The sequence below is a fragment of the Corylus avellana genome, chromosome 3 (assembly GCF_965113065.1).
Source record: "Corylus avellana chromosome 3, dhCorAvel1.hap1.2, whole genome shotgun sequence".
Lineage (NCBI taxonomy): Eukaryota > Viridiplantae > Streptophyta > Magnoliopsida > Fagales > Betulaceae > Corylus > Corylus avellana.
The window spans coordinates 6873694-6893079 of NC_142492.1; the positions used below are offsets into that span (position 1 = coordinate 6873694).

The 19386-nt window shown below is 36.8% G+C and overlaps 2 protein-coding genes across 3 annotated transcripts; both read right to left on the bottom strand.

Moving 5' to 3' along the window:
• Nucleotides 1–1927: 1927 nt before the first annotated feature.
• Nucleotides 1928–2509, bottom strand: LOC148586731 (uncharacterized). Its single transcript, XM_088514298.1, has one exon. It carries the CDS (start codon nucleotides 2507–2509, stop codon nucleotides 1928–1930), a length of 582 nt encoding a protein of 193 aa, XP_088370424.1.
• Nucleotides 2510–6225: 3716 nt separating this feature from the next.
• On the bottom strand, nucleotides 6226–18321 carry LOC132176556 (integral membrane protein (Protein of unknown function DUF92, transmembrane)). 2 transcript variants are annotated; one of them, XM_088514081.1, is made up of 5 exons: nucleotides 17861–18319; nucleotides 16898–17151; nucleotides 11931–12054; nucleotides 6803–6907; nucleotides 6226–6659 (listed from the first exon to the last, which is right to left on the bottom strand). In XM_088514081.1, exons 1-5 carry the CDS (start codon nucleotides 18251–18253, stop codon nucleotides 6573–6575), a joined length of 963 nt encoding a protein of 320 aa, XP_088370207.1. In that variant the 5' UTR covers nucleotides 18254–18319; the 3' UTR covers nucleotides 6226–6572. The 2 variants fall into 2 exon arrangements, with proteins under 2 accessions (XP_088370207.1, XP_088370208.1); XM_088514082.1 differs by lacking the exon at nucleotides 6226–6659 and having other exon boundaries at nucleotides 6809–6907; nucleotides 11936–12054; nucleotides 17861–18321.
• Between the last annotated feature and the right edge of the window lie 1065 nt (nucleotides 18322–19386).

Genomic DNA, 19386 nt, shown 5'->3' on the forward strand with positions numbered 1-19386 from the left:
CGCATGGCGGAGTATTTTGGGTTCTTGTGATCATCTTAAGAAGGGACTATTTTGGAGGATTGGGAATGGAGAGAAAACAAAAATATGGGGTGATAAGTGGATACCAATCCCCACAACTTTTGCTATCCAATCTGCCCCTTGGTTGCTAGATCAAGGGGCAAAGGTGTTTGAACTCATCGATAGGGATACACATGGATGGAAGAAAGGGCTGCTTGAGGAGTTGTTCTTTCCAGAAGAAGTTAGAGCAATTTTGACAATCCCTCTGAGCTGTACAAACCGGAGTGATGTTATTACTTGGAGGGGGACGTCAAATGGTTTATTCACTGTCAAAAGTGCCTATCATGCGGCAAAGGAGAAGGAGCTACAGATGAAGGCGGGGAGTTCTACTACTCTGGCAACACATGAGGTGTGGAGTATACCCAGTGGAAGCTACAAATTCCAAATGCTGAAAAAAACTTTCTCTGGAAAGCATGCCATGAGATCCTTCCCACCTATGAGGTGTGGGGTACCCTGTGGAAGCTACAAATTCCAAATGTTGAATAAAAAACTTTCTCTGGAAAGCATGCCATGAGATCCTTCCCACCAAGATCTGTCTGAACAAAAGAAAGGTAACCAAGGATGCTTTATGCCCCATCTGCAGCTTAGCTGAAGAAACGTGCTTCTACGTCCTGTGGGCTTGCTCGTCGGCGAGGGACGTTTGGAGTGTGAGTCTGAAAAAATTTCAAAAAAGCTCTTATTTTGGACCAACTTTTGGTCATGTGGTGGAGGCAGTTTTTACGACTTGTGACGAAGAGGAAATCGGTCTCTTTGTGGGGCTGGCACGGAGGGTGTGGTTCAAAAGGAATGAAGTGGTCCATGGCGGTTCTTTCTTACATCCGAATGTCTTGGTCCACCAGGCACTGGTCTCCCAAGCTGAATATTCTGCAGCAAATGAAAAATCAAAAGGCTCCCATTTGAGCACTGAGGGAACGGTTTCGAGATGGGTTGCCCCGCCATTGGGCTATGTGAAATGCAATTGGGACGCCGCCATTTGCCTCAAACGGGGTCTGGTAGGTATGGGGGATGTGATCAGAAATTCAAAAGGGGGGGTTGTGGCTGTTCGGAGTACGGTTCAAGAATGTTTTTTTGAACCTTTGGCTGCAGAAGCTTGGGTAGGGGTTAGGCTCTCCAACTAGGGATAGATTTGGGTTTGTCTCATCTTGTTTTAGAGGGAGACTCAAAGGGGGTAGTGGATGCTATCAACTCTGCGGACTCTAACTGGAGCAAGGTGGGGCACCTAGTGGAAGATATCCAGGTTATGTTACTAGATTTCTCTCATTGGACAGTCCAGGCTGTGGGACGTGCGGCTAATATGGTATCACATTCCATTGCTCGTATGGCTGTCAGGGAGAGTTTTGAGGGAACTTGGAGGGATAACTTCCCAGAATGTATTAATGTGATTGTCAGGGAGGAGCAATTACTCCTTCCCTCTGAATGATTTATTAAATGAAATCATGAATTATTATCAAAAAAAAAAAAAGGTAAAATAAGGGCCCCAAACAATAATTATATAATAAATGTTCTTTACATAAAAAAATTTTAAAAAAAAAATGTTTAAGACTAAATATGCTAAAAGTTAGTAAATATTTCTAATTAAGGCCCCAAATTATGGTAAAAAAGTTAGTAAATATTCTCTAATTAAGGCCTCCAATTATGATAAAAAAAAAAAATAACTAATTGAAAGAAGGAAAAAAATTAATACCCAAGATATAGATTTTGAAAAAGAAATATGGAATGTCAATTTTTTTTTTTTTTTTTTTTTAAGGAAAATCATTATTATCTCATTAATAGAGGAATCAAGAGCATTAAAACTCTTACAATCACAGAACATAACGTTCTGAAAGATCCTTTTTTTTTTTTTTTGAAGAAAAGACTGCTTTCTCATTAATTAATTCAAACCAGCTGGAGCATATTGCTCCATCTGTAAAACATCAGAAATACATGCTGGTGGCTCATATAGCCGCAACTTATCCATAAAATTCTGTGTTGCTATTTTTGATAAAATATGTGCTCCCTGATTACCCTCCCTGCGAACAAAGGACATTTGCCATTGTTGAAGAGACTGTAATTCTTGCTTGATATCATCCACCATCATCCCCATGCTGCTCCAATCCGGGTCTGAAGAATTAATGGCCTTTATTACCCCCTGTGCATCCCCCTCAAAATGAAGGCGATCAAGTCCCAAATTTTTGCAAAATTGGACCGCCACAAGAGCTGCCCGTGCCTCCGCCTTTAGAGAATCCAAACTGCCCACACAGGTTCTACTCAAAGCTGCGATGACTAGACCCTGCTCATCCCGCACCAACACACCAAAACCCATCCAGCCTTTTCCAGATGCCAAAGAAGCATCCCAATTTACTTTTTTCCAGCCCAGTCGTGGATTTTGCCATTTCACCATAATACCTCCAGTGGGTGTGGCATACGCCCCTGCTCCCAACCCGATAGATGCATCAAAGTCTTCTATAGCCATCTTTGTTCGTTGAACCAGTAACGTGGGAGTTCTGAAAGATCCTAGCCGAAGCTAAAAGATCAAAGTCGTAACTAAAAGATTACACATCAAAGACGCCAAACATCCGCTAACCTATAACTAATCTTCAGTTGGAATAACAGATCTGCGTTAAGTAGACACAAACTAATGCATAGGTAGCTCTTATTCCTCGACCTTGGGATCAAAAGGACCCCATGCCGACACACATCCTCTTGAACCCGAAAGCCAGGATATCGTTCACATCTACAACCCCAAGGGTCTGGACCAAAATAACAAGCGAGTAGATCAAGAGAGAGGACATGACCTTATTACAAGCAGCAAGAAAAACAAGAAAAATACAGGGAAAATCAAAGCAATACAACTAAAAATTAAAAAATAGGAACACACTAGGCGAATGACAGCAGCCGAAAGAAAAGTCGATCGCGTGCTTGGCGGAAACCGATGCGTAGATGGCGTTGGAAGCACATTGCGGTGGGGACGCGTGAAAAGACCCAGCAAAAGACAGCAAACGACAAGGCTGGCGCGGAGGAGATCGGCGGCGCACTCAAAGAATTGGGGGGAAGTTTGAGTGAATCCCCCATGAGCGGCACCCATGCCCAAACAAACACCTAGCAAGAAAAAATAAACAAGCAAACAAAGTACAACAACAGGGAAAAGAAAGCGAAATCCAAAAACAAACACAAAATAGAAAAGAAACACAGATCGGAGAAGAGAGGGGGGGGAAGGAAAATGGGGAAGGGAGGGGGGAACAGATCAAAGAAAGAGAGGGGGAAAGAGAGGAGGGGGGGAGGGGGAGAAACCCCTCCCCCTCAGCTATGCGGCACTTCCTTAAACTATGCTTGGGTTTTGGAATGTTTGCTTTTTTCAAAATCCAATGTTCATATACGTACATGAAAACTGAAAAGTCTCCAATATCCGTGAATTCTTCTCTAACATCAATTTGAAAGTTGCATAGTAAGAGATATAAATAAATAATTATATGCTCATAATCTTTTTCAATTACAAAAAGTTGACCCTCTGGAAGCTTGCCTTCACGCCTACAACCTCAGTCAAGTCATCCCGAGTATTAGGGGTGAAAAAAAGGACGGTTAATAATCGCCCGCTAACTGCAACCCGCACTAACTGTAACAACATTAACTGCTGACTGCTTTTAAAAGCAATTAAGAAAAACCACTAACCGCCTATATATATATATATATATATATATATATATATATATGAAACGACGTTGTTGTTATGTTTGAATATATATAAAAAGTTGGTATTTTTGTTGGCTTAATTCGGTTCCAAAATGCAGATGCTATTGTCCATGAGCTCAAACACTGATATAGAATGCTCAGGATCCAACCTCCACCATCACAATGAGAATTCACGTGTCATGAACATCCATACAAAGTTTTAGCTCAATCGGACCACAAACGCTCATCGATCGGAGCTGTTGATCAAGGCTGGATAGCAGTTCCAAAAACTCAACGTGGTTTTAAGCGTGTCGGTGCCTAGGATTTTGGTGTGTGATATATATACATCTCGTTTAAGAGAGAGATGTACGAAATTAGATGCTAGGTTTCATGAGAGGCTGTAGTGAGAGAGAATATTTGTCAAGAGCCAAATTGTTCCTTGTAGAGGATTTTGTTAGTTTGATTGTGCGCTTCATTGAGAAGTCTATTGAAAAGATCCGGTAAAAGAGAATTACGTTGAAAAAGATTGTGAGCAAAGAGACAAGTTGGAAGCTTGTCAATCTTACAGAGTCAAGGTTTTGCTTCGGTTTGTAAGTGTTCCTAGTGTGTATAATCTCTGAACATCTTTTGATAGTGATTTCCTTGGTTTGGCTGCCTCGGAAATGTTTTACTTTTAAATCGTTTTCTAAAAGGTTTCCTCTTCATCACCAAAATCCTTGTGTGTGATTTTTTTTTTTTTTTTTTTTGATTGTTTGCTTAGATTTAAATATATGTTAACTTCGCATAAACTCTAATTATTATCTGTTAAGCGTTTTTCAAAAAGTATAAAAATCTAGAAACCATCTCGTATGTAATAGGATATTATCGTATTACCATAGAAACAACGTCGTTTTGGTTTTTTCTTTTAATTTTTAATTTTTTCTTTTAAAAAGCGGTTGGGGGTTATTAGTGTTATTAACCATTAACTGACCGCTTAGTGAATTTTACTAACCGCCTAGGCGGTTACGGTTAGTGGTTTTAGCCAATAATCGTTAACCGTAACCGCATTTTCACCCATATCGAGTATTTGTACTTGTGGGCTAGGGTGAGAAGAATAATTTAAAATTATATATATAATATAGAAATTAAATAAATATTATATATTTAATATTTAAATATAAAAAAAGCCCAACTTAAACTTGTGGCCTTATGTCTCACAATATATTGAGCTGATCCTGATTGTGAATACATTGCCACCTCACTAAAAATTTTAAATGATGTGACATAATTTACATTGTTAGAGCATCTCCAGCAGCATTAGGTATTTTACCTAATGAAAAAGTACAATTATTTACTTTAGCTATTGTTTTTTCACTACACACTCCAACAGATTCTCTATTTCATTTTCTACTTGCTTTAAAATATTATTTCTCATTATTTTTTTATTATATTATTGCCAACACTTAATTAAAGGGAAAAACAAACACATATATTGAAATCATTCATAAAAACAAAAATAAACACATATGAGAAACATTCATCTCACATGCAAGTATTAATTCTTAAAATTAATAACATAAATAAATTTTTTCATTCAACTGTAATTGATTTGTTTCCATCCGTGTGTTTTCATGCAATAATTTTTTTTTTTGCATTAAATTTTTTCATCCTATTGCAATTGATTTGTTTCCATCTGTGTGTTTCCATGAAATAAATTTTTTCTGCATTCAATTTTTTCATCCAACTGTGTGAAGAAATTTTGTGAGCGAGAGAGATAAATTTTGTGTGAAGAAATTTTGTGTTTAAGAGAGAAACATAGCAGATGTGAAGAGATGTTCAAAAGAAATAAAAGATGTTAGGTGAAAAGAGTTGAAATAAAGAAACAATAAACAATATTTTATTCATCTAGCATGCTACAATGAATAACTCCAGCGAATAGCTCCAAATTGCTATTCATTATAGCAATGTATCTTTTTTAGCTAATAGCAAGCTACTCTGTTGGAACTAAAAAATAAATAGCAATAATAGCTAAATATAGCTAATATTAGTCTTTTACCTAAACTGTTGAAGATGCTCTTAGATGCAACAAAACAAAATTCTAATTAAAATATCTCCACTTCATTTCAAATAGAGAGGATCTTATTCCTTGGAAAGAGAGGCTTAATTTTCCTAATGAGTTTGTGAAGCCGATGCACCTATCTAGCTTTGTTTTTCAAACCTTTTTTTTTTTTCTTTTTTCTTTTTTCTTTTTCTCTAAATATAACGAGTGATTTTAATTTATTAATTTTCTTAAATGGCCTGGTAGGGTTAGAATTTATTCTCCGCATTTAGAATTATTTGAGTAGGTTCTCTTAACCTCTTTTTTCTAGAATTTTGAAGTTAAGAGGGAAAACAATATAGCTTTGGTTTATGCATTTGGTTATTTCAATTTTACTCATTTATGACGAGTAGCACCCCCTCTATGCCTCGAACCCGAGACATAGTGTTTGACTTTAATACCAAATGATACAAACATGGGGTATGACTCACTCTTGAAAATCCGCTTGCAAAAGAAAAGTACACAGGAGATTTTATACACATGATAAAGATTACATTTAAGCTATGTGTGACACTTAAAGATTGCAACACCATCTCTGTGTTTTGTCCCAATAAAAGGATTCTAAACTTTCTTCCTTCTCCATGGCGCTTCAATTTTTCAAATCAATTCAATGTATGTTACAGGAACTCAGGTTGTCAGACGAAAATTGGGAGAAATTGTAATTCTTCATTGATATGATAGCAGAGTAAAGGGAAACAGAGCAACCTGCCTTGTCTCCAATCTCCATCCCCTATATAGGAGCATAAAGGATGAGAAGCCCCTAGGAGAGATGACGGTGCATTTGCATATGTCAGTTTCTGAACACAGCTTGCTGGATCAGGATAGCTATAATGCTGCCCATAGATATATTGATAATATTGACAGCATTGTTGTCAAGCTGCGAAACAGAGCAGAGACAATGTCAGAGCTGGAGCTCATGAGAGTGAAGACAGACCAGATCCAGAGTACAGCAAATCAGGTCATACCACAGAAGAATTGGTAATGTAAATAAAGCAAGTAATCATTGGAATGGTTGCCTACCCATTGAAATCCTTCCTTCTCTTGAAGCGCAGCACCTATTATACTTTCACCAACATTAGCAATCTGGGAAGCTATTATGCATATAATTGCTTCAGCTGCACTTATCTGTTTCACCAAAAAATCCTCAGATGAAAAGACCAAAAAATACATATCTCATAATATTGAAAAGTTCAATTTTCAAGTTCAGACATAATCTGGTCAAAACATATGTATATAGCAATCTGTAGAGAGACACATTTACAGCCTTCGACAAGCATAGAACTGGTACTACTGATGCAAACCCAGATACAGATTTTCGGTCTTCAACAAGCATAGAACTGGTTTGATTTTTGTTAAAAGAAAAAGCTTCTGAGCAAAACAGTTTTGAAAGTCCACATGACGAGTTTTTCAAGTTTCCCAACAAAGGTCAAAATATAGCTAAATCCATTTCAATAAATTCACGTTTCAAACCAATATAGACTACAGTGAAGTCAGAATGCATTATAGATCATTCTTCATCTATACAATGAGTAATAAATTATTGGGATAACCCAGAAGGATCATATATTAAGAAAACAGATAACATCCTTGATTAGAACATCCTGATTATATTATCTCACTAGAATTTCAAAACGCACATGACCTGTTATTTTAGATTCAAAAGTGCATTAGAATAGGTGATTCTGGATGTCATAGAGGTCAAAGAAGAAAAAGATAATTCCACTTTAATTTTGTGATTCTTCAATGAAATATTAAATGTTCATATTTCATTCAAATGTGAACTTATAATGAAGCCAGAGTAGACTTTTAGATTTTTTGTTCAACATAAAGGTGGGTATTGTTTCTTATGAGTTTAAGTTTTGGAAGAAAAGGTCACAACAGGACACACAACCCCAGGAGCCACCTGCCCCATGCTCCCAATCACTGTTGAATTATAAGACAGACCAACTACTTAGTCTAAGATAATTGCATCCATATTATTATTCTCTCGAAGAAATAGAACAGTTTATATATAGGGTTATGGCTGAAACGCCAAAATGAAAGAAAAGATGCATATTGTCCCCTTATAGAAGGAAGTTCTTGCAACACATGGATCAGTTATAAATCCTATTTCAGTGCTAAACTATATGTAAGGTCACATCACAACGTTTCAATCACCGTTCCACTTCTGTCCAAACTTTTCTATTGCCATAGCAGAAGCTTTCATCTGAACCAATTTACTATTTAAGCAAGTAAACAAGCCTCTGAGCTAATATGAAAGCATTTAAGCTCAGCTCAACGGAAATTTTATTACTTTTTATTTTTTATTTTTTAAATAATAATAAAAACCCGACTTGGCTTACACTTGACTAAAAGTTAGCTACCATGTTTGCCCTCGGGTCAACCTGATTTCACAAACCTCAGAGCTCAACTCAATCTTTAACAATTTTAATTTTTGATATAATTATGAATCAAAAAGTGACAAAAATGTTGTTTTTTCCAAGATTCCTATCACATTAAAACTGGTTGGAATATTTTAAGTTCATGAACAAGGTAGTAAAAGTCAATATTTACTAGTCTCTCAAAGTAAAAAGTTGTAACAAGAGTGGTGAATCTATTGATCATTTACTATTGCATTGTGAAGTTGCTATCGAAGTTTGGAATATGGTTCGTCAGCTGTTTGGTGTTAAGTGGGTGATGTTGAGCGGGTTGAAGGAATGCTTTGGAAGTTGGAGAGGACAAAGGGGTAATCGTATAGGTCTGCAAATTTGGAGAATGGCTCATTTGTGTGTAATATGGTGCTTATGGAGAGAAAGAAATGTACGGAGTTTTGAGGACCGTGAACTTGGAATTACAGAGTTGAAGAAAAGGGTGCTTCAAACACTTTTTTCATGGAGAGTTTTGTGGCATTCTTCGCAAGTTTCAACACTTGCGGAATTCCTAGATTTATGTGCGTCATTTTCAAATTAAAAGTTTGTATATGTAGGCTCTTTTTGTATACTTCCTGTATACATGGGTTGCGCTCCTTGCGCTTTTAATAAATTGATATTACCGATCAAAAAAAAAAGTTGTAACAACTTATTGCTCATGGCCAGGTCTTGTTGGGACTCAGAATTCAAACATAGTTCTAATAGCCACACAAAGTCCACAACATTTAGCCAAAGCTGCATTAAAGGCCCATAAGATATATGATTGCTATTCAAATTCATAACCTGTTTCCACAAGCACTTGTTAGAGCTTAAGTTGACCATGTTACAAACAAGCCCTGAAAGCATTCACATCCGGCTAGCCAAATTAGCTAAAAAGTTAATTTAGCTAGCCCCGTAGCGAAAAAGAAGCTACATCCGGCTCTTCAAATGCAAGATGTTACCGTACTCAACAAATTTGTTGAATACTATAGCACTCAACAGAGACAAAAAAAACAACTTTTTTATTCTCCATTCTCTCTCCTCTGAAATGGATTTGAATTGGTTTTGTAAAGAAAGAATAATTTTTTTATATAAGTAAAGTAGATTCATTATAAGCGGTGGGGTGCAACCCAAGTAAGCAGGACATATGCAAGAAAAGCAAACCCAAAAAGATCAAAAACGAGGAAAGATAACACAAAAATCTACAAAGCTAGAGAGATTAAAAAAGGTGTTGACAGAGATCAACTAAAGAGGGATTTAATAAAACAAAGGCACAGCTCCAAACTCGTCTTCCCACAATCCCCGAAGCTTTGAACATTCATTTCCCTATAAATGCACCACATTAAACTACAAGGGATAAAATTCCACACAATGTTAATATCCTTCCAACCAAACCTTCCCTTCAAACATGCCAAGAGTTCTACCACCCTTTCTGGCATAACCCACTCTACACCAAACAACTAATAGACCAAATTCCACAACTCTCTCGCGATATCACAATGAAGGAGGTCATCAGGAGTTTTCCCGCTCTTTCTACACATAACAACAATTCATCACTATAATGAGACGCTTGCAAAGATTACCCATAGTCAAAATATTTCCTAAAGGTATTGTCCAGGTGAAGAAAGTTACCCTCAAGGGAACCCTAGACCTCCAGATACTCTTTCGAGGGAACAAGGAGTCAACATTGGGAATGAAAACTCTGTAAAAAGTTTTGACCTAAAACAATCGTCTTTTTGAAGGAATCCAACATAACTCATCTTCATCTGCTCAACCCCTCCTAACAGAATAGGTAGCATTGAAAAAAGCATAAACATAATTCACCTCCCAATCGTGCACCAATCTCATAAAACTCATGTCCCAATGTACTCACCATTATGAGCAAACATGTGGTCAGCCACCATGCATACCTATCCCTTGCAAAGCAAAATAATTCTGTAAAGATTTCCTTCAAAGAACGATCTCCACACCAAACATTCTGCCAAAACCTGGTCTGAGAGCCATTACCCACCTTGATACGAACAAAACTAGAGAAAGCATCCCTGCTCCTCCTAATATGTTTCCAAAAACTCACTCCATAATAACATTAGAGCACCAACTACCTGCAAGACTACCATATTTTTGGCCCTCTAACTATCGCCAAAAAGCCTCTCTCTCCACAGCATACCTGCATAACCACTATCCCAAAAGCACCTAATTGAAAGCAAGCACAGTCCTAATTCTCAAACCTCCAAGATGAAGGAACTTAGGCTGGTTGTGCAAACCACCCCACAAGAAACCCCTCTGCAATTTTTCTAACAGATAAGCAACACCTACCAAGATAGAGAAGAGGGAAAGGAAATATGTAGGAAGGTTGGAAAGTGTGCTCTTGACCAAAGTTAACTGACTACCCTTAGATAAATAGATCCTTTTCCACCCCACTAATTTTATCTCAACTGTATCCCAAATTAGCCTTGAATGGAGCACCTAGAGGGAGGCCCAAGTATTTCAAGGGAAAAGACGAAACCCTACAACCCAGAATCCGAGCCAAACCATTCACATTCGGTATATTACTAATTGGGACCAATTCAGATTTGTAAGAATAAAGAAGAATATTTAAATAGAGTAAATAAAGATTTAGATAGTAGGATGTCGGATGTTTTTAAAAAGTTGGTAGCTAAAATAGAAAAGGCGGGTTTTCTAGCTAAAGTTTAGAGAGTGAGATGTGAATGCCCTTAATGAGCTAAAATTGAGCCAAGCTCGACCAGCAATGATGTATAACTCTACCTTGCTCCTGTTGTTATTAATCTTTGATCACATGCCCAAACCAATCTTGCCCAGAAGGTGGGATATGGTAATATTCAAAAAAATTGAAAGACAGAAGAACAATGTAGTTAAATAATTACAGCACAATGGATGCAGGCTCAAAAACTATACAGAGGCTTATTTGGAATTCTGAATCTGATAAGGTACATTTACTCTATCGGAAAGTGTGCCACCAATTTTTATGTCCAATTACCTTTCTTCACTGTATTTTTTTATTAATCTGCCAAGCATAATAGGAAGAGATTTTTTAAAATTCAGAAGGATAAACAAGTTTGCTTTGGAATCTAATTGATCTGCACTAGGGTAGTAGCCAATTATGGTAACATCCATGCAAAACATCTTAATGACTTCATCTCATTTTACAATTTCTTGTATTGACACTAATACATCTCAACATTTTTGTTTCAGTTGCACTAGTTTGAAGGAATTTCCTGAATGCCCAGGATCCAGTTACACTTGAGTCAATGCTCAAGCTTGACGCTTCAGAGCCAAAAGACACCGTGAAGATTCCAAGCAAGACTTATAAACCCCAATTCTCTCACTCTTCCCCTCCCCAGGACCCAAACAGGCGCAAAAAAGAAAAGGGTAACTTTCTACATTAATCCCTAACAATATTTGGGGAAGGGGACAAACTACATAGAAGGACATGACATAAAATAATTTACAAAAAAAAAAAAAAAATGTATTTCAGTTTCTTCTAGGTAAAAAGAGGAGCTTAAAGTGCTAAAGATTCATCACATTTGGTTCGCAGGGGATACAGGTTAAACAAACAAAAGGGAACGGATGAACTGTTTAAGGTAAAATAAGAAAAATGACAAGATCCAAAACAAATTTTGAAAAGAAAAAAAAAATTGCCTAGGGTTTGTGGGCTCCTACGCTTTTTATAAAATTTCTCTGATTACCTATCAAAAAAAAAAATGTATTCATTAATAGAGATGGAAGAAAGTAAAGAGTACCTCACCCATGAAACAACCAACAAAGGCAAGAAGAATTGATGCTAAAAGTCCAGCAATGGTTCCCTCAACACTCACAGCCCCTTCAGTTCCCCTTGGGACTACCTTAAGTGTGGTAATTAAATACCTGATCAAAAGCACCAATTTGGATGATTGGTAACGAAAAGTAAGTTGCTGTAGAAGCAAAGATCAAAATACACGCAAGGGAAAAAGTATCCAAACAAGATTTTGATTTTTGGGGAGGCATCTGTTGCATTAAGCAAGGTCTTCATACACTGAACACCAAATAATAGAATCAAATCTGAGCAACATTAATTTGACATCATGTATTCAAGTTACACATCCATTAACCATGTACAGTGCAAGAACTTTTTTTTTATAGTAAAAAAGAAAATAAAAGGAAACAAAAAAAAGAAAAAAGAACTACAATCTTCATGTGTTATCAGAGTAATTAATAAGCCTCCAAATATTAGTTTACATATATATTATCTAGGAAATTATCGGCACAAAAAAACCAATATTTCCATGAGTAGCTAACCTTTTTTGTAAGTACCAACAGTGAATAAGGATGTACTTCCTATTTAGGCAAATGAAATGAAATTGAATACTTGGTTCAGTACTTGCAAAAAATTCACATGGGCCCAAGGCATATGAACATAAACTACACAGTTGGCATAATAGTTACCACAGTTCAATAGGGATAGTTTAGCTGTTCCTATGGAAGCACGCTTTGGGTAGTAAGCACCAAGCTTTCAAAGCTTCTTTCAGAGAGAGAGAGAAACTGCTTCAAGACCCCACAATTAAAAATTTTGATTTCTTATAATCATGTTTTATTCTTTAAGACCGAAACAACTATTTCAAGATTCATACTTTCACATGTATAATTCATAATTACACCATTTCATAGTCAAATGGGCCACTGTCTGGTGCAATGGTAGACCCCTGGGCTGCCAAGCACAAGTGCGCAAATTCAAGTCTTCAGGGTAGCCACTTCTTGCAAAAAAGCTAGAGGGTAGGACATTACTGGAGCACTGTTCCCAAATAACAACCATGGTTAGAAGTTTTATGCACTTGTTGCAATAGAAAGGCCAATGGCTCCAAATTCCTCATTTCTACACATTATTGATTATCATCTGCAATTCCTTATAGTTAAATCGTGTTTATGAGTATTATAATATTTATTACCCACAATATGGCCATGGTTCGTACTTTCATGATAGTCTCAAGAAAAGCTCAACACTCAACGTAGTGTTTTCAGTATCCTGTACTACAATGAGTCTCTGTTTAGCATCAACAGGTCCCAATCAATAGTAATTTTTTTTTATAAGTAATTGAAAGATGGCTCCAAAAGTATGGCAGATCTTGTAGGTTGGCTTGGGTCATGCCCAGTCATGTAGTAGACCTTTTTGCCTGCTGGACAGGGCAATTTGGTAGGCTTCAGAATACTGCAGTGCGGAATGGCTCCATCCTGCCTTATGTGGTGTCCTTTGGAAGGAAAGAAATTATCGGAGTTTTGAACACCACGAATGAACGTTGGAAGAATTAAAAGATTTTTTCTTCAAGACTCTTTATTGCTTGACAGCTGCCTTTGACTTAAATATTCCTAGCTTTCATGTTTTGCTTGATCTCTTTACTTCTCCTAGCTAGGTGTATCTCTTGTATACTTCATGTGTACTAGGGTTGCACATTTTGCGCTTTTATAAAATGCAATTACTTATCAAAGAAAAAGGAATATCATTAAAAAAGTGCAAAGACACAACTTTGGTACACAGGAAGTATACAAAGAGATACACCTAGCCTAAAAAAGAAAAAAAATTGGAGACTTTCTCCGGAGAGGTGCCAACGCCGGCCGGGTTGTGTTGGGACCAAAAATGCATTTTCCTTTCCTCCAGAGGTGCATTAGGGGCTTCGGGTTTTTAGGCCTGGGTTTGGGCTAGTGTGGGCTTTAGTCTTTGGGTCTCTCTCTTTGGTTTTACCAATTGGCTGTGGCTACTTGTTGGGTTTTTTGGGTTATAAGTTGGGTTACCTATGTATACTTTCTTATGTACCTAGAGGCGCATTGCACTTTTTTTGATATATACAATATTACTTATCAAAAAAAAGCTAAACATCTTAAATAAGTCAAAAGCAGTTGTCTAGTAGTAAACAATATTGAATAAAAAAGACTTTAGTTTCACCAACGTCCTCTCGCGTTCTTCAAAACCTCGATCAATTTTTTTCCCTCAAAAGACACCACATTAGGCAGGACGGAACACTACTGGACTCTGGAGACTGTCACATTGTCCTCTCCAACATGCAAAAAGGTCTACCACTCGTCTAGGCATAACCTAAAGCTAACCCAACATGACTAAAAATAGCATTCCATAAGGCACTAACAATTTCACAATGGAGTAAAAGATAATCCACACTCCCCTACTCTTACACATACAACATCAATCAACCACTATGACATGCCGCTTTCTTAAGTTATTCAAAGATCTTTCCTAGGGCTGCTGACCAAGCAAAAACGTCAATCTCATGGGACTTTATTCCGTCAAATACTCTTCTAAAGGAGAGGAGACTTGATGTATATTGCACTAGGAGTGTCACACAAACCAATAAGAACCAGCAATGTCATCATCTAGCCATCCCAAATGATTTTACTTATAGTTACTTATGGCTACAGAAATAAAAAGGATGCCTAGAGCATGATTGTCCCAAAAGTTGCAAGAGTGACATGTATCTTCAGACCAGAGGAGAGATATGCCAGATGTATTTTGGAAGGGCAGTTCAAAAGGTGCCACTCCCAAGGTGGGGTGCCTCTCACAACATTATCCAAAATTAGTCCTACCACGTAAAACCCTCAAACCATTCCCAATTATGATCGGTCAGTCAAGTAAGATTTGATCACCACTTAGAAATGGTTTTATCTCTAAATGCTTCCTTGTTGACAATACTAAGCACTGACAAGCTCCCTACACCCTGCTCCCAACATAGGCAGGCACTTAGAGTGCACCAGGGTGTGGATTAGGAGGGCCCCTGAGCCTTTAACAAGTGAAAAAACTATCAGATTAGTAATGTGAGAATGCCTCACAAGGGGCAGCCTTTTTACCCCATCTTGCTAGGTGTTGTGTTTTCAAAGGGTGTCTTCAATATGTCTTCTTTCTAAGTAGACGCTTCATTTCAGCAAGGCTACTACTGCCCAACTATCTATGACATAATTGCTCATAAAAGTCTAAGCGACATTTATGTTAATTGTCATCAATGCAAAAGCATCACATATGCTTTTGCATTATGGCAAAACTATGCTGATAAATGTCATGATGACAGGAGGTTCTGAAAAAAAGATTTAACCCATTTGATTTTGCTAACAAGTATTAGGTCTAAGCGACATTTATGTTAATTGCCATCAATGCAAAAGCATCATGTATGCTTTTCCATTATGGAAAAACTATGCTGATAAACGTCATGATGACAGGAAGTTCTGAAAAAAGATTCAACCCATTTGATTTTGCTAACAAGTATTACGTGAGCTTTAATTATGACAGAAAATGATATTACATGGACAGGTAAAATGCATCTAAGTTTCTCAGGACCTAATAATTGTCTCAATATCACTTTAACCAGATTTATTTTGAGTTTTCATCATGCTAAAGATAAAACCATAGTTAGATTGTGGTTGGCAACTAGGAATTGAGCTAGGTCAGGTTGATTCTAGGTCACAGACCCTATACAAACAAAGTAATTTACATACACACACGAGTTACATATTTACACAAGTGTAGGTAGATACAAGCACATGCACCTAAGTTTAACAACTTGGGATTGGTGAATTCAGTTCTGGAATAGCTAGGTGTCAGTTTAATTCTCAATGGCCAATGCTGGTGAGTCAACTCAGGTTTTTAGGTCACAGCAATTCTTAACATGAAGCTCTGAGTGCCTGGCATCCTAAGGTTTGTTGCCAAACTTACCCAGCCTAGACCAAATTAAACCTCTATCTCCCATAACCAAGTACATCAGCAAAAACGTACGAGAATATATATATCTTTACATGATTGCAAAATGATTAACTAACTTGAGAGACATATCATGCTTAGACCATTACATTCACTTATTTTTGCATCAATTTTGGAGAGAAAGGATTCACTCTATCCAACCAGTTGAGTTCAACAGTACAAATTTCAAGCACGGTTGTCTTTCTAGGATGGATAGACACCATAGATAGTGAGACAACATGTAGAGATTAACATGGTTTGAAACAGACGATAAAACAATCGTAACCATCTACTATTTTGACACTTTTTTTAGCCCACTTCTAGAGAAATGCAATCACCTGCAAAAGTTCTTCAAAATCCTAAACAAACTTTAGTCAATGACGTATGCTATAAGTTGCATATGATTATTTAATTCAAAAGTTTAATCAAAGATTGATATCCTTTAATTTCTCTATTTCTATTATTTTCCATCAAATAACATACAGTTGGCCCCACTATTGAAAAATTCCAACCATAACCACATCCCTTCCAAATTGGACTCTGGTCCAGGAACAAATTAAACTGGTATCATTCGAACATTTGAATTAGCTGATGATGTTATTTATGACAATGACAGAGATTAGAAGTAAAGGCCAATTAGAAAACAAAAATAAACAAAGGAATGTAAATCTTAAGTCTATGTAGAATCCTAGGGATGATCAGAGAGTGCAGGAGAAGAAAACAATATAGTGATTTCACATTTAGTATATCACACACCATACTTCTACAAATTGGCTTCTTCAATTTGATTCATCAAAAAATAAAGTTAAGAACTTAGTAAAATTCTTCAAAAGCATTGAGCAATGATACTGGTCCTATAATGTATACAAAAGAAAGATAATGGACTTAAGAAATCCGTCCAAAATCGATTTTCTCATTCATTTATGAGTAAACTAAGAAAAGTAATAATAACATTAAACTAAAATACCCAAACCAGACCAGAGATGCATTACTTACGTTATTTTGCCATATGCCTTCCCTATCTCACTTGAGACAGTATCACTCAACTTAGTACAAAAACTGGCAACAAATCCGAGTTTCCAAAGCTGAGAAAATGCCGCTCCCCCTACTCCAAAGATTGAAAGAAAACCACAGACGCAACCAGCAGCACTGGAACCAATAACACTGCCTGGTCCTCTTCTTCCTTTTCTCTTCTCAGCAACCCCCTGAGCCTCCTTCTGTGCCATTTTCACTTTTGTTACCGCCGTGCCCTATTACCCAAAAAAATGATGTAAACCCATTAATAGAAGAATCATAGAAGTACAGCCACTTAGGAATAGTCACTATAAAAGTAAATCACCTAACAAAACTCATAAATCAAATTTATACTTCAGAAAAATTACACAAGAAAATAACTAGGTTTCATCTTAGAGAATGCCCAAGGATTATATTTCATAACAAAACAAAACCCAGAAATAATAGCTGACAATATGATCAATGCAAACACTGGGCAATCAACAAACAACAAGGAAAGACATTTCTGTGAGCAGAATAAGAAGAAAGAAATTATGGGTTCTGCAATGGCGAGTCGGTTTGCAGTCAAGAATAACCTTTTTAAAATAAAATAAAAAATAAAAATAAAAAAAATAAAAAAAAATAAAAAAAAAAAGTTAAATTTCACTCCAAAATCAGTGATAGAATCAACAGTAACTATAATGTTAAAAGAAACAAATAAATTTCAGTCCAAAAAACTCTGTAATAATCAACAAACCATAAAATATTACGAAAAATGTTCGTTGAAGAAAAGCAATTAAACAAATGCATTCACTAACAATTGAACTCCGATAAAAGGAACAAAATTCAAAACCCAGAACCAAAATCAATGAAATTAACAGAATACCAACTAACTCTTATAAAAAAAAAAGTACAAAAACTTAAATCCCATGAACACACAGATTTTGCTGTTTTTTATGGGCTTACAATGATGAAGTAGGTGGCAACGAGAAGGAACCCAGAGGAACCAAAAGCGCGCCAAGTGAGAGTGCCCAGAAGGAAAGCAGACGCAATGCCCGAAAGTGAGAGGCCAGAGACCAGAATTGGTGAACCCAGAACGAAGATGATGAGGTTGCTGAGGAGGGCCGACTGCCATGTGGGAGGGGACGACTGGATCAGCTTCACTGCCGCTGATACTGCGCTCTGCACGCTGCCTGCTTGGGCCACCATCTTGGCAGGTCTACTGGGGTTAGGGTTAGGGTTTCGATGGAGAATTAGGGTCCTTTTGGGGAGGGTATTGAAGAGTGGGGAATGGTGGGATTGGAGTGGAGGAGGGATTGGAATGGCTTGCGTATGAAGCAGAGGTGACACAGCCATCATTTACACGGAAAGGAAGAACGTTGGGGACTTTGGGGGGTTGATTGACTAACCTGTTTCACATTTAAACTTCAAAAAGAAAATAAAATAACACAACTAGGCAATAAAAACATGTGCAATTACAATGACAGTGACAACGCTAGGGGGTGTCATGGTTATACGACATTGAATTGAATAACAAAGCTGTTTTTTTTTTTTTTTTTTTTTTTTCTAAGCAAGAATTAGGAGAGATTTTGTTGAAAAATAATCTCACATTGCATGTGAACAAAATATTGGGCATGTTTATAAGGAATGGACAATCATCTCTTATTGAACTAGTTTTATAAGATGAGTTAGAACCATAAATTTATTCATGATATCAGAGCCTACCTAGGACGAATGAGGTCCACACTATTTATCCCATGACAAAGACCAAGAAAATACTGGTCTGCACGTGAGGGAGGATGTCAAAAAATAATCTCACATTACCTGTGGACAAGATCTTGAACATATTTGTAAGAAATAAATAACTCTTTCTTATTGAACCAGTTTTATAAAAGAGTAATGTTAAGTATTAACTTTTTATCTTTTAAAGTTGATATGTCTTTCAAAATTATTATTTGATCAAATTTTAAATATAATTTATCTAAAATTTAATGATAATTTTAAAAGATATATTATCTTTAAAAGAATTTTAGAAGGATAAAAAAAATAATTAATTGCATTAATCTTTATAAAATGAGTTTGTCCCAAAAAATTCTTAAGATTTAAGCGCACGTGGGTGACGTGAAGAGATGGGTAGTTGGCATTCAAGGATAGCCAGTAGCCAAACATCTCAGAGTACTTGAAGAAATTGATTTTGATTTCCACTGTGAAAGCTTTCATCACCTGTCTCGTCTCAACAGTCCTCCCACTGCGGATAATGAAATTAATCCGATCATGTCTCGAGTTTGGACGGATGAGATTATTTGACTCTGTTTCAATTGTTTCTGATGCATCAAAGCATATCGGTTATGATACTCATGGTAGTACGCAAGATTACCGTACGTAGCTGTCACTTTAATTCGTCTTGGACAATCTCTGCACAATGAAATAATGTCTACGTACTGCTGGCATCACCAAAATTACTCGGTCCAAAAAAATATCTGTATAAGATA

Bases quoted from the DNA above. Each gene is read 5' to 3' on its own strand.
- LOC132176556 (XM_088514081.1), bottom strand. From the start codon at position 18,253: ATGATGGCTGTGTCACCTCTGCTTCATACGCAAGCCATTCCAATCCCT. The intron at 6,908-11,930 runs GTACTCTTTACT...TTGGTGAAACAG, and splicing joins TTGGTTGTTTCATGGGTGAG to ATAAGTGCAGCTGAAGCAAT. The intron at 6,660-6,802 runs GTAGGCAACCAT...TCTGTTTCGCAG, and splicing joins AGAAGGAAGGATTTCAATGG to CTTGACAACAATGCTGTCAA.
- LOC148586731 (XM_088514298.1), bottom strand. From the start codon at position 2,509: ATGGCTATAGAAGACTTTGATGCATCTATCGGGTTGGGAGCAGGGGCG.